This window comes from Phascolarctos cinereus, unplaced genomic scaffold, assembly GCF_003287225.1.
Source record: "Phascolarctos cinereus isolate Bilbo 61053 unplaced genomic scaffold, phaCin_HiC Scaffold_726;HRSCAF=1367, whole genome shotgun sequence".
NCBI classification, from domain to species: domain Eukaryota; kingdom Metazoa; phylum Chordata; class Mammalia; order Diprotodontia; family Phascolarctidae; genus Phascolarctos; species Phascolarctos cinereus.
This window is the reverse complement of record NW_027556098.1, coordinates 113,097,423-113,111,628: the sequence shown is the minus strand read 5'-3', so window position 1 is coordinate 113,111,628 and position 14,206 is coordinate 113,097,423. Positions and strand designations below refer to the sequence as shown.

The 14,206-nt window shown below is 37.7% G+C and overlaps 1 protein-coding gene across 1 annotated transcript in view; it reads left to right on the top strand.

The window, feature by feature from the left end:
- Positions 1-13,241, top strand: part of POLQ (DNA polymerase theta) — a 120,448-nt gene extending 107,207 nt beyond the window's left edge. Inside the window, 3 exon segments of the mRNA XM_078146725.1 lie at positions 4,240-4,393; positions 11,174-11,283; positions 12,032-13,241. Coding sequence (XP_078002851.1) covers positions 4,240-4,393; positions 11,174-11,283; positions 12,032-12,145 — 378 coding nt within the window. The 3' untranslated portion in view covers positions 12,146-13,241.
- Positions 13,242-14,206: the final 965 nt, after the last annotated feature.

The following is a 14,206-nucleotide window of genomic DNA, read 5'->3' as shown; positions in this document are numbered from 1 at the left end:
GTATTATTAGGAATCTGATGCTTGCAGATTGGTTCTGTACCCAAGAAATAGTGCCAGATGATGAAAAAAATGAGATAGAAAAGTCCAATATAAAATTATCTCAATTAGAAATCTTTGTGGCATTGTGAATAGGGATAGCAAACAAATGGTTTCCTGTTTCACTTAAAGGCAAGAATTAGTAATAAAATCCACAGAGAACTGAGCATTGTACTATACTGTACCTTAGTAGGTATGGGAGGTGAGAACAGTGTTCCACTGACATGCAGTTTGTACTGAGTCAATATTTCTTCCAGAAACAATTAAAAACAACATGTTTACACAATGTAACACCTTCATTTGACTACAAGAGAAATTGAAAAGCATGCTGAAGGATTGATAGAAAAAATGTGCCTCACAAAATGAAGGGAAGAAGAAATCTGCTGATATCTTAGAGCCGTGTAGTAGGTTTGAGGTTCTTCCCAAAGAGGATGGACTTACACCTTCTAGTGTTTCAAAGGGTGATGACAAAAAACTCCTGATGTTACCAGGAGAGAGGTTATCTATTTGAAGTCTAGCTCTAATTCTAAATCTATGATGCTGGTAATAACTATGATGGCTAGTAATAACTAGCCAAAGAAAGAAGAGATGAATCCTAGTGTGACTATAAACAGAACTCATTGAATACTGAATTTTAAAAGGACATGAAAAGAAAAAAAAGCAGGCAGCAGAGGATAAGAACAAAAGAATGGCACATCCCCGCATGAATGTCACAAATGATAAAGCCTACAGTTGACGTATTTGTTGTTCAGTCGTTTAGTTGTATACGGCTCTTTGTGACCTTGTGGACCACAGCACACTCATAATAATCATGGGGTTTTCTTGGCAAAGATACTAGGGTGATTTGCCATTTCCTTTTCCAGTGGATTAAGGTAGACAGAGGTTAAGTAACTTTTCCAGGGTTGCACAGGTAATAACTGTCTGAGGCTGGATTGAGCTCACGTCTTCCTGACTCTAGGCCCAGTGCTTTATCCATGGAGCCATCTAGCTATGGTGCCTGAAATAAATGCTAAGGACTACAAAAGTTATTTGTTTTTAGCTTTATTGGAGGCAAAAGGAAGTACGAAGAAGGGTTAGGACCATTTTAGGGGAGTAGAATAGATGATAAAATTAGGCAATAGATTAAAAGCGAAATTACTAAATTCTTATTTTGCTCTTCTGTATCAAAGAGATTGATCTTCAGATTAGGAATTATAACACAAAATGATCACTAGGGAATTGGTATTGTAAGAGCAACTAGATGATACTGAGTTCAAGTCACCAGTCCAGATAAACTACATCCTAGGTCCTGAAAAACTCGAAGATGTAGTTTGTAAGCCACTGTTGGCTATTTTTGGAAAAAACATGTGGGTCAGGAGAGGCATCATAGAAGTAGAGATGGGCAGCTGGTGCAGTTATTTTTAAGGGAAAGGAACTTTAGGGCAGTGAGGACGATGTGAGTTGTGGGCAAAATTCTAGAATGAATTATTAAAGCTGTGGTTTTTGAATGATTGGACAGGAAACTAGTGATTACCATGAACTCTCTTAGGTTCAGCGAGAATAAATTACACTAGGTGAACCTCATTTTCTTTCTTTTTTTTTCTTTTTTTTTGACTGGGTGATTAGATTAGGTGAGTTCTTTAGACATGATATATGTGACCTTCAGAAGGAGATTTGACAAAATATTTCACAACATCTTTATGAACAAATTAGGAAGATGGCTGTATAATGACATGGTCAGTGAAGAGAGAATTCACTAAATGACCAGAAAAAAATATGGTTATTTGTTTTATGTCTACTTGGAAGATTTCTGATAGAGTGCTACAGATTTATTTGTTTGGATCCTTTTTATTCACTGGTGGTATAAGTGCCGCAGATGAAGGCATAGATGGCATATCATGACATTTTAGATGAAATAACGTTTGAACAGATAGTTAATAGAATTTAAAAGGAGCTCAACTTGTTAGAATGGTGAGCCCAATTAATAAGATGAAACTTAATGGGGATAAATATTAAGTCCTGTATGTAAAAAGTCAATTCAACAAGAGATACTCTTGTGAAAAAGGCTAAAGGTTTTTTTTAGTGTACTCTAAGCTCAATGAGTCAATGGTATTAAAAGCAGCAAAAAAGATAATAGAATCTTAGAATCTATTAGAAATTTAGTACGTGTAGAACAAGACATTACAGTCTCATTGCATTTTGCCATGTCGGACCATATCTGGTTCTGGGTGCAACATTTTAAGAAGGGCATTGGTATTTTTGAATTGTCCATCCAAAGGAGGTATTCAAGTTGATGAAGGAATTGAAAAACCATTATCCAAATGATTACAGATGGAAGGAATGAGTTTGTTAAGTAATTTGACATCTATAGTAATGTCTTTAAGGGATTGTCATGTGGATAATGATAGCTCACCTTTACACCTTAGAATTAAAATAGATTTAAAGATCATCTAGTGCAACTTTTTCACTTCACAGGCAAAGCTGTAGCCCAGAGAAGCTATTTCATGTGGTGCTTTAATGCTGACAAAGTCTTTTATTCAGTAAGAGAAATGTAAATTAAAATAACTCTGAGATTCCATCTCATACTTGTTAAGTTGACAAAGATTAAAAAGAAAATGATGATTTGTGGGAGGACAGGAACTCTAACATACTTTTGATGGAGCTTTGAATTAGTCTAAACTTTCTGGAAAGCAATTTGGAATTGTACTTCTAAACCCTCTAAACTGTGCATATCCTTTGACCCAGTGATAGAGATACTAGATTTATGCCCCTAAAGAGATCAAAGGCAGAAAGGAAAGGATATATCTGTACAAAGATATTCATAAGAAGGAAAGAAATAAACATTTATTAAGTGCCTACTGTGTACCAGGCACAGCACTAAGCGTTTTATAAATATTATCTCATTTGATCCTCACAACAACCCTGGGAAGTAGGTGCTATTATTAGATTCATCTTACAGTTGAAGAAACAGAGGCAAACAGATTAAAATGATATGCTCTGGGTCATACAGCTAGTATGTGTCTGAACCCAGATTTGAGCTCAAGTCTTCCTGACTCCAGGCACAGTGCTCTATCTACTGCAACATCCCATAGCAACACTTTTTGTTATAACAAATAACCAGAAAGAAATGTATGCCCATCAGTTTGGGAGTGGCTGAGCAAATTATGGTATATAATTGTAATGGAATATTGCACTGACAGATGGGATGGATTCAGAAAAAATCTTGGGAGGGTTGTATGAAGTGATACAAAGTGAAGTAAGAAGAACAATGAGAATGCTTTATTTAATAACTATATTATGAAGAGAAATAACTGAAAGACTAATGCAGTGACACAGATCATCAAGATTGATGATGAGTCATGCTTCTCCTTTCTTGGCAAAGAAGTTACGGACTACAGGTGGAAAATGAGACACGTATTTGTAGTCATGACCAATGTTTAAATTGGTTTTGCTCGACTATACTTGTTACGGCAGAGAACTTTTGTTTACTTTTAGGGGTTGGGGGTGGGGAGTGGGAAGAGAGATTCATGAGACAAAAGGAGATTAGTGATGCCAAAAGGGAAGAGGAATAGAATGTCAGTTAATTTGAAAATATACAAAAAAGAGCTGTGGAAATTCAGAAAGAGACACAGTTGGAACAATTTGGGGACTGTTATGTTAAATCTATTATATAATTAGTGGAAAAAAAACCCAACCTAGCTGTACATAATAGAGTAGTCATGCTTTTATATGCAGCTTTCCTTTTCTGAAATTTTTTGTATGTGTATATGAACATGTTGGTTGATGTTTGCTAAGTTCATAATAAAAAATGCTTTTAAAGTACTAATATTTTTAGTTAGTACACATATGAAAACTCTTCTATACTTTTTTGGGGGGAAACAGTTTGTAATCAATGCACTTTTAATTAAAACACATTGAATTATAGCTAATTTTTTTGGATTATACATGAGTAAAAATTTCCTATTGAATTATTTAGGTAAATAATATCTTATAAACATGTGATAAATATTGTTATATGATTATTTGGGCATGTGTTATCTTTCTCCCATTAAATCATAAATATCTTGAAATTAGGAAGTGTTTTTTACTTCCTTTTTGTATTACCTATTCCCTAGCACCATACCTTGCACATAGCAGTTACTCAGTTACTTTTTGTTGGATCAAATATTGGGAGAATCCTACATTTTTCTTCTCTGAAAGAATGAATGTTCTTCTCCTTTACAGGCTGAACGTCAAGCGATCAATACCACAGTCCAGGGGTCTGCTGCTGATATTGTCAAAACAGCCACTGTTAACATTCAGAGACGATTAGAGACACTCCCTTCTGTCATCCAGTCACATGGACATAGAGAGAGTAAGCTACGTGGTGACCAGACAGGTTTGTTCATTTTATCTGATGATGATTTTCAAGTTGAGGAAGTAATTATAAGAAAAGGAGGGGAGTGAGATAGAAAAAAGCTCTTATTTTCACTTGTGAGTATTTCATAGTTTCTTTTCTTGACTATGTCCATGTTTATGTAATAAGTAAACACACGTGATTTTCAGGTTCTGTGAATAAACTCTTAACTGACCTTTTTATGTGTCCTTTGCTGTTGTCCTTGTACCTCAAAAACATGTACCCTCCTTACAGTATTAAACAGGCAGATTGCACCTGACCTTAGCTGTTACTTCACCCATTTCCTAATTCTTTATCTCTCACTTCATTCTTCTTCCTTGAAGTAATTTTCATTGATTCAGAAATTGCTGTCAAACTTCTAGTATTAATAACTCACATTTGTATAGCACTTTAAACTTTATTGGATGCTTTCCTCTTAGGAATACTATTATTGTTGCTTGTCTTTTACTTTTTCCTAGGGAGAAGTCATTAAGGCTAGGGGGAAGGGGTTGTGGGAGAGAGCTAAAGGGCTATAGAAGGGGAAGGAATGGGAAAAGTAATCATTGGGGGCTTGAGGTGTTGCTGATGGGAAAAGGCTGAACTGGACTGTAAGGTAAGCAGGGGCAAGGGCGTAACCACCGTGAGTGAGCTCTGGAGCAATGCTGAGGGAAGCTTTGAGAGAATCATCCAGGTTTGGGTGTGCAAGACAAAAAGAAATTGTGCGTGTGATATTTTATTCAGCTTAGTAGGTATAAATGGTAGAAGGTGGAAATAGTAGGCTTGAATGATTTTTTGAGTTGGGAAGTACACTTGTGGTAGAATTGGAGGCTCATTGGACTTGTAGTAAGAAGACTTAGGTTTAAGTGCTAGCTCGGTCATTTACTAGTTTTGTGACCTTAGTTGTTAGGAACAAATGAGATGATGTATATCAGGTGTTTTGTATACTTTATGGTACTATATGAACATGAACTCTATTGTTGATGATGATACCTGAAGGTATATAATGGAAAGAGAATTGGATTTTCATTTAGAAGACCTGGGTTCAAATCCTATCTTTGCCACTAGGCAGGGGCAGCTACCTTGGTCTATTGAAATTTATATTGCCTTTTTAGACTTGGGCTAAAGTCATGTGGAATCCTGAGTAGGGCATTGAACTTGAAGGAAAACCTGGATTCAAATCCTGCCTTAGATACTTATTAACTGTGTAATCCTCTGTTTTCTCATCTGATAAAATGAGTTAGACTTAGTGACCATTAAACTCTAAATCTGTGGTTCTGTGATCCTAAATTCTGTTATACAGCATGGTAAAGATAGAGAGCATTCTGGTTAAGTATGTGGTTAACATACCATGCCAATTTATAGAGAATCCAAATATGTTTATATAACTAAGTACACACATAGACATGTTGGAGAATTGACTGGTATTTCTGGACATTTATATTACTTTATTAATTTGAACAAATAAATTCTGTTTTGGGGCATGGAAGTAGGATATTCTGGCTTATAAATAATTATAATATACCATTTATTAATGATTTATTTTATTTTATTTTAAATTTAATTTTGATTTAATTTAATTAATTTAATATTTCTTGGGTGGTACAGAAAGCACATCAGGATTTTAAATTGTCTTAGCGTCATCACTGACATCACTTTTCATTGTATATTTTGTATATAAAGTATAGAATTTTTCCTATAGATCAGTCTGGTCAATAGAATTCCAGATTACCAAGTATCTGGTGTAGTTTATTATGTATTTATAAACAGCATATTTGTTTATAAATATACAGTATGTATTATAGTATATGTATCTATAAGTAGTTTGTGTATATACAAACAGTAATGATACTGTTGGGCATGTTTGCACACTCCCAAGGAAGCACGCTGGCTCACTCTCTTCATATATTCACCCTGGCTCTCCTAGAGATATCATGGATGGGCTCAGAGCTTAAGCAGACTGGTAAAGGTAATTGCTAAGCAGGCATACATTTGAGAGATCCCTCACAACATATGAAAACTCTAAGGTCCTTTTGAGCTCTGATATTCTATGAATTCTCTGAGTTGTATGTAGTGGAAGGCTATAGACACAGAACCACTTCTTTCAGGAAATGGTAGTGCAGCATTGAATGTATAGTCCAGAGGAGGAATGCTGTTTAGTTGTGGTGCTAATTGATGAAACTTAGATATTGTGGGGGGGTCACTTTGATAAAACATCAGGGGATTCTCACATGATGAGGAGGATATTACTAGCTTAATTACCATGAGTTCAGTTGCAGTATTATGAAGTTGTGAGCAAGTGACAGAGCTCATATTTGTATTTGGACATTGATACAAAAGGGAAAAACAATAGTTTATATGGTCCTTCATAGTTATAAAACATTTTATATACAGTAGCCCTGTGAGATAGGTAATATCCCTGTTTTACAAGAATCCACTGAGGCTCGAAAGTTTAAATGACTTCACTAAAGTCATAGAGCTAAGTACTGGAGTCTCACCATGTTGTGAGTATACACATTGATACTTTTGCACACAACAGACCTGTAAATGTTCGCAAAGGTACAGAGATCCAGAACTGACTCTTGTTTTCCTCCCAAAGACAATGAAGTGTACTCTTGCTTTTTCTGGCAAATATAGGTTGTAAGCTACAGTGCTTGGATGCTGGCATGATTGTTTATGGTACTGTTGTACCATTGGACCTCCCCCTTCAACACTGAGATTATTCAAAAGCTATGTGGCAGAATTTTCCTGACTCATACCTACACAGTCCCAGCCTTCTAGAGCTTTAAGTGCAGCCTTTTGACTGAATCCAAATTTTACAGAACAATAGGATTTATTCTATAAAATTTGGATTCAGTCAAAGGCTTCACTTAAGCATCTAGAAGGCCACATGTGGCCTCAAGGCCTCAGGTTACCCATCCCTGGTACTCTTAGATTATCTCTTGGGATAGATTAAAAGAGGTATTTTCCAACCTTTTAAGTCATGAGATCTTTATGTTCATAATAATAATAATGATAATAATAATAATAATTATAATTTTGTGCTATTTTTCTTGCACGATGAAGTTTGAGTGATAAATGAATTCTTTATGTAGATGGTAAGAAAGCAGAATTGCATGTCATATTGTAGCCATTGGTTTAGTGACCCTTCTTTATGTTGAGTTTGACACCACTGGAGTAGAGTGTATAGAAAACTATGGTCAGTAAAAAGACCGCAGAATGCTGATTTTTATACCAATCTTCCCTTTGAGTAGGTAGTTAGTCAACAGGCATTTATTAAATAATCATTGCCCTCAAAAGCTTACACTGTTTAGGGAGCCAGGCTTTGAGGTGAGGACCTTTAAATGCCAGAAGAAATTGTTTTTATTTGATGATAGAAGTATTGGGGAGTCACTGAAGATTATTGAGCAGAGGAGTGACATGATCAGACATGCTATATGAATATCACTTTGGCAGCTGGTAGAGGATGGATTGGAAAGGGAAGAGTCAAGAATCAAAGGGATACCAATTAGGAGGCCGTTGTAATAATCCAGATGAGAGGTGATGAGCTACGTTGATGGCTGTATGAATGGAGATAAATAGGGAAGATATATATATATATATATATATAAGAGATGTTGTGGAGGTATAGTCAACAATACTTGGCAGCTAAATAGATAATATGGGGTGAGGAGTGTCAAAGATGACCATGAAGTTGTGAGCCTAGGTGTCTTGGAAGCATGATAGCGTTTTCAGAAATAGGGGAGTACGGATGAGGGGTGGGTTTTGGGGAAATGATAATAGGTTCTTATTTGTACATGTTGGGTTTGAAATGCCTAATGGGACATGTAGTTTGGAATGTATAATAGGAAGTTGGCCATGTGGAGCTGGATCTCAGAAGAGAGACGAGCTTGACGTAGAGATCTGGGAGTAATCTACAGAGGTAATAAATGAGCTGGTCAGGAGCTGATAGGTCACTTGAGAGCATGTGTAGAGAAGAATACCTGGTACAGACTCAGGGTACATTCCAAGTCACAGAGAGGTAATAAGGATTATGGTCCCCCAAAGAAGACTGAAAGAGCAGTCAGATAGGAAATTTAAGAGAAAGCAGTATTAAACGAACTCAGAGAGGAGAGGGTATCCAAAAGGAGAGCTAAACATCCCAGTGACGCCATGTTGCAGAGAAGTAAAGAAAGGTGAGGATTTAGAAAAAGCCTTCAGTTTTATCAATTTAGAGTTAAGTGATCATTGATAATTTTGAAGAGACTAGTTTCAGTTGAGTAAGTTAGAAATGAGATTGTAAGAGATTAAAAAGTGAGTTAGAGGAAGGTGGAGGGAATAGTATAGACAACTCTAGGAGATTGTGGAAGGGAGGAAATATATAGCATAATAGCTTGAGAGGGTGGTAGGATCAAGTGAGGATTTTTTAAGGATGATTGAGATCTAGGTATGTTTATAAGCAGCAGGAAAGGAGCTTGTTCATGGAGAGAAGTTGAAGATTGGAGAAAGGGAGTATGATTTTGAGGGCTATTTGCCAAAGGAGGCAGGAAAGATGGCACCAGATGTACAAGTAGAGGAGTTGGATGTGATGAGTATGAACACTTTATCAGAGAATAAAAGGTAGAGAAAATGTGTTATGATGGGCAGAGGTTTTGAAATAAAAGGGAAGAGGGAGCTCAGAATAAATGGCCTTTATTTTCTCAGGTAAGTATGAGGTTATATCTTCTTCTGAGCAACTGGAAGGAGGAAGTAGTGTGGTAACCTTAAAGAGAGAAGAGAAGATTTGAACAGCTGCTGGGGTGAGGGGAGCTAATAGAGGAGAATCAGTTAGATAGGAATTAAAGGATTGTCTTCATGTTCTGAAGACCCATTTGAGATTAGATAACACGTATGTAGTGGGTGTAGCCAGCAGAGTTTGCCAGCTTTATTTAGCAGTAAGTGAATAGGAATGGGGGAGGTTGATGAGGCAAATGGTTTTTTAGGATTGGGACTTTGTAAGGGATACTCAGCAATAGTACTAGGGAGCAAGAAATTCAAGAATAGAGGACAGGATAACTTTAACAATGGGGTCAAGATTTGGAAGGAAGGAAAACAAAATCTTAGCAGGTTGATGTAGTAAGAAGAGAAGGGATTGGGGTCACAGTGAGGATCAATAGGTGTAGGAGTGAGACTTTGGGAGAGAGAGAATGATAGAAGATTCTGGATCAAATAAAAGAATATGAGAATTCTTGATCATGTGGGTCATGGAAATCAAGGATGTGACTGTGGCTGAGGTGGAATATAAGACAATAGGTGTGGGATTTGATGTGTATGTTGATGCCTTGGAGGCAGCTGGTGGTGCAGTGAATAGAGCTCTGGGCCTGGAGTCAGGAAGACCTGAGTTCAAATATGGCCTCAGAAACTTATTAGCTGTGTGACCCTAAGGAAATCACTTTACCTCAGTTTCCTCAACTCTAAAATGGAGATAATTATAACACGTACCTCAGGGTTATTGTGAGGATCAAATGAAGTAGTATTTGTAAGAAGTGCTTAGCATGGGCCTGCTGCATTATGGGTTCTATATACATGCTTATTCTCTTCCATTCTCTTCCTCCCTTCCTTTCCCTAATAGAAGAGCCAGGATTGAGGTGGACAGGAAGAATGTGTGGTAGGGATGGACCTCCTAGAGAAAGGAGAAGGAATGAAGTAGGAGCTATTTCTCTCACCAGCATCTGTATTGGGTAATATGTACCTGCAGATATGCAATTGCATCTTAAAGGAGTTGTTGAGTCATGGCAGCAGAGAGGAGGGGGTCTGTAAATGGCAGTGGGAAACAACGAAGATCCTGACTCCTCTTCTAGGACCAGTGTCTCAGGAGCATGAGAGAGGGATCCAGTAGTACTGGAAAGAAGGGTCATGGATTCAGTGTTGTCTTTTCCATTGTATGCATGGAGATGCCAGAGCAGGAGAGGAAAAACTCTTAAATGAGGGAAATTAATGGCAGAATGGGGATTCTAGAGGATGCAGTGGAAAGGGCTGGATGATCTGAGTCAGGACATGGAAGGTGTAGGCACTGGAATTGGTAGCAGGGGAGGAAGTGGTTTCTGATTAGCTGCCCTGTGATTTTGTATCGATGGGATTAAGTGTCAGAGAAGAGAGAGATTGGATTCCATGTTAATGACTCTTCTACAACAATTCCTGGGCAGAGGAAGCAGTAAATTAGTGAATTCTCCCAAGAACATATTTGTAACCAATTGATTCAGATTAAAAAAAAATTGATTTGGATTTTTAAGAAATTCTGATTTATTGCCTCTCAGTATCTCTGTACTCCAAGTGCTGACCCGGCTCCAGCTCCCTCAGTGTTGGGAGGGGTTATATGGAAGGAGGCAATGGAGATAGATAATAATGGCCTCTAGAGCTTGAGTAGAAATGCGCTGCCAGGACTTTGCAGCAGTGTTCTTCTGTATTATGCTTTTGTGTCTAGAGAGTAGAGATGCTGGTGGAGTGGGAGGGATGGGAATATAATATAAAAGGCAGGAAGGTTCTCTTAAATATGATAGGTAAGTTAGGTATTCTCCTGATCAGTACAGTGGTATAATTTCATGGGCTGCCATTTTAGTTTGCGATATTATCATGTAAAGCGCTATATAAATATTTCTTCTTCTTCGTTTTCCTCCTCCTCCTTTAATTAAAGTTTTCCAGGATATCTCACAATCCTGAAGTTTTACTGTGATATTTCAATTCTTGACCCTTTTTCCTGAAGAAACAGTGTGGATGTAATGATTAATTTTACTCTCTGTTTTACACTTTCCCTTTCTCTCTCTTCAGGACTGAAGAAAGGATTCCAAAGAATATTTTGCCCAATAAGAGGAGCTTTTTTCATCCTTCAGTTGCATGATGAGCTCCTTTATGAGGTGGCAGAAGATGATATTGTCCAGGTATCTTTATGATGTCGAACCGGTTTTTATTGTGCCCTTGCAGCTTGAGGTAGTCCCTTTGCGACAAAAAAGACTTTTCTCCCCGTCTAGTGCACTGCACCCTCCTTCCAATGCAGGCTTTTGAAAATAGCTGCAGGCTTGGAGGAAAGTGGAGGGCCCAAGGGCGTGGAGAGGTAGGTTCACAGTTAAAGAAGAGCTAGTCAGTTAATCATTTAATTAACAGGCATTTATTAAGAACCTGTTGTGTGCCAAGCACTGTGCTAGGTACAGGGAATACAGTGCCTTTTAGGAGTGTACATTCTGCTAAAGAAGGAGAGCATTTTGGTTCTTTGTGTCTTTGTGTTGAGGGGAGAGGGAGGACCCTGTTTCTAGGAAAATGAGCTGCAGGGATAGCTCTGGACCTAGGGAAGTTATATTAGGATCTACTGTTCAGCCAGCAATGATTAAGAGAAGATCGGGGTCTAGAAGCCAGGGCATCTGGAGTTCTCCCTAAGCTCTCTGCCGAGGTTCTCCACCATTCAGCTGCCAGAAAAACAAGTTTTTCCTTGTCATTGAAGACCAACCTAGGAGACTGCCTTGGGATGCCTCATTTTAGACTTGGAAATATGGAAGACCTTCTGAAGGAAAATGCCTAGAACCTCTCTGAGGGCTGCATCTTCTGGCAGGTGGTTTAGCTCTTCCCTAGAAGAACACAAAACTCCTCTCTCCCAGTGGAGTGAGTCTCTTACCTTCTTGTGTTTACTTTTAGGTAGCTCAGATTGTCAAGAATGAAATGGAAAATGCAGTGAAGCTCTCAGTGAAACTGAAAGTCAAAGTGAAGATAGGTCCGAGCTGGGGAGAACTATATGACTTGGATGTGTGACTCTGGAAGGGAGGAGACTGCCCTTGGTCGGGGATCTTGGTCCTTCTACATGGCTGTCCTTTCTTGTTACATGGAACTGCCCTCAGGAGGCCCAGCCACAACCAAAGTGACAGCAGCTATTGGATGAACCAGGTTATTTTTATAAAGGCTTTTTAAAAAGCATTATTACTTCACATCTTAAAGGACCATTTATGAATAGTGTTTTTATGGAGGTACGTTACCACATGGATATTGGGATGTCATGATTTTTTGAAAAAAAAATGAATTTTCTTCAAATGAAATAGAATTTAATGATTGTAACTCCTCACAAAATGTCTAGGGAAATTGCCTTTTAAAGAATAAACACAGAGAATTTAATGGTCTCTCAGGATTGTTATTATATGAACATATTGCTAGTTAAATTGGCTTAATGCCAGAGACACTTGCTTGAAGAGGTGCTTAAGAAGCACCTAACACTCTGGTCTTTCTGAATTGTCTCTGCTTGGGTAGAAAAGGAAGGGAGCTCTATTAAGCTTCCTGGAAGGTAGCAATTTTGTCCCAACACATTTGGTTCACATTTAGAGGAATCTCTAAATACCAGCAGCCTTGACCTGGGCTAATACTGGGAACAGTAAATAGATAAGTATTTATTTTGCACAGTAGGGTTAAGCTTTTTGTGATGTTTTTTATCTAGAAAGAAGCAGTGGGGGTTGGGTAGGCATTATTTTAGGTATTTAGTGATTCCAAGCCTGCAGGAGTCTAAATTATGAATTTTAAGACTGTGAAGGAAAAAAATGATGAATGTTATCTAAGAATGTATTTTCTTGAAAAGCTTTCTCTTCCTTCTATGTATTTAAAATACTTGTCTTTCCTCTTAATGGAGCCACACCTCTTAAATTGCACTTGTTTTAGAAAGAAGCTTCTTTTTCATTTGCAGCTCAGTTGAATTCGACACTGAAAATTTCCCATTCTCATTGTTGTCTTAGTACCTTTTCCCATTCTAGAATAGGGCTTTTTTTAAATGTAATTGAAAATCTCATGCTGAAAAGATTGCACTTTATACAGAGCCTCAAAATTGGCCCTTTTCATTATTGAAATAAAATGAATTTGTGATGAATTCTGCTTCAAGATCTTTTTTTTTTCTATAATCATTTTCTTTCACATTACAACATCAGAAAATCTGCTTTTATCTCTCTGTCCTACTCTTTGGCAGAGTGCCAAGCATAGCTGTTGTAAATTAAGTTGATGATTGATTGTCATCTAAATAGCTCTTTTATGTTCATTTACCTAGAAACAGATATTTAGTTTTGATGTCTCCATATTAAAGTAAGCTTATTTTTAAGCCTCTTGGTGCTATTAAATGCAACTCTTTGACAGACAATGAAATGCTCTTGTCCACATGTGAAGCAAAAGGGACTCAACACATCGTTTTGAATTTTTCTTTAAAGGATTGATATATTTGCCAGAAGGTGGCAAGAGAAGAGAAGGGACAGTTTCAGTACCACTAAGCTCATTCATTCTTAAACATATTCCCTTGTACAATGGGCTTCCCTGTGGGAGAGTTGCCACGTATTCTTTATTACCACTTCTTTAATTGATTTAAGCAGAGAGATGCCCTGTCCTAAAATTCACAGGATTGGAATATTTGTCAATAAGATGTTCTTTAAATCCAATGGTGAATTAGTGATTTATTTTTTCTGAGTTCATATACTGACTTCAGAACTGCACCATCACTTGCCTACTTGAAACTGGGTATCCCAGAGCTGTCAGCCTCAACATGGCCAAAGTAGAACTCATTCTCTTTTCTCCCAAACTCATACTTCTTCCAACCATCCCAATTTCTGTTGAAGGTGCCACCATTCTTCCAGTCTCCCACCTTTGCATCTTTTTGTTATCCTCGACCCCCTCAGTCTCTATCCCCCCACATTCAGACTGTTGCCAAATGTTGCCATTTCTGCTTCCATAGCTCCCTCAGAATCTGACTTCTCCCCTCCACAACTGCCGTCCTCCTTCTGGCCCTTAATACCACTTGCCTTTCTTCAACCCCTTAATTGACCTCCCTGCCTGAATGAAGTCTTTGCC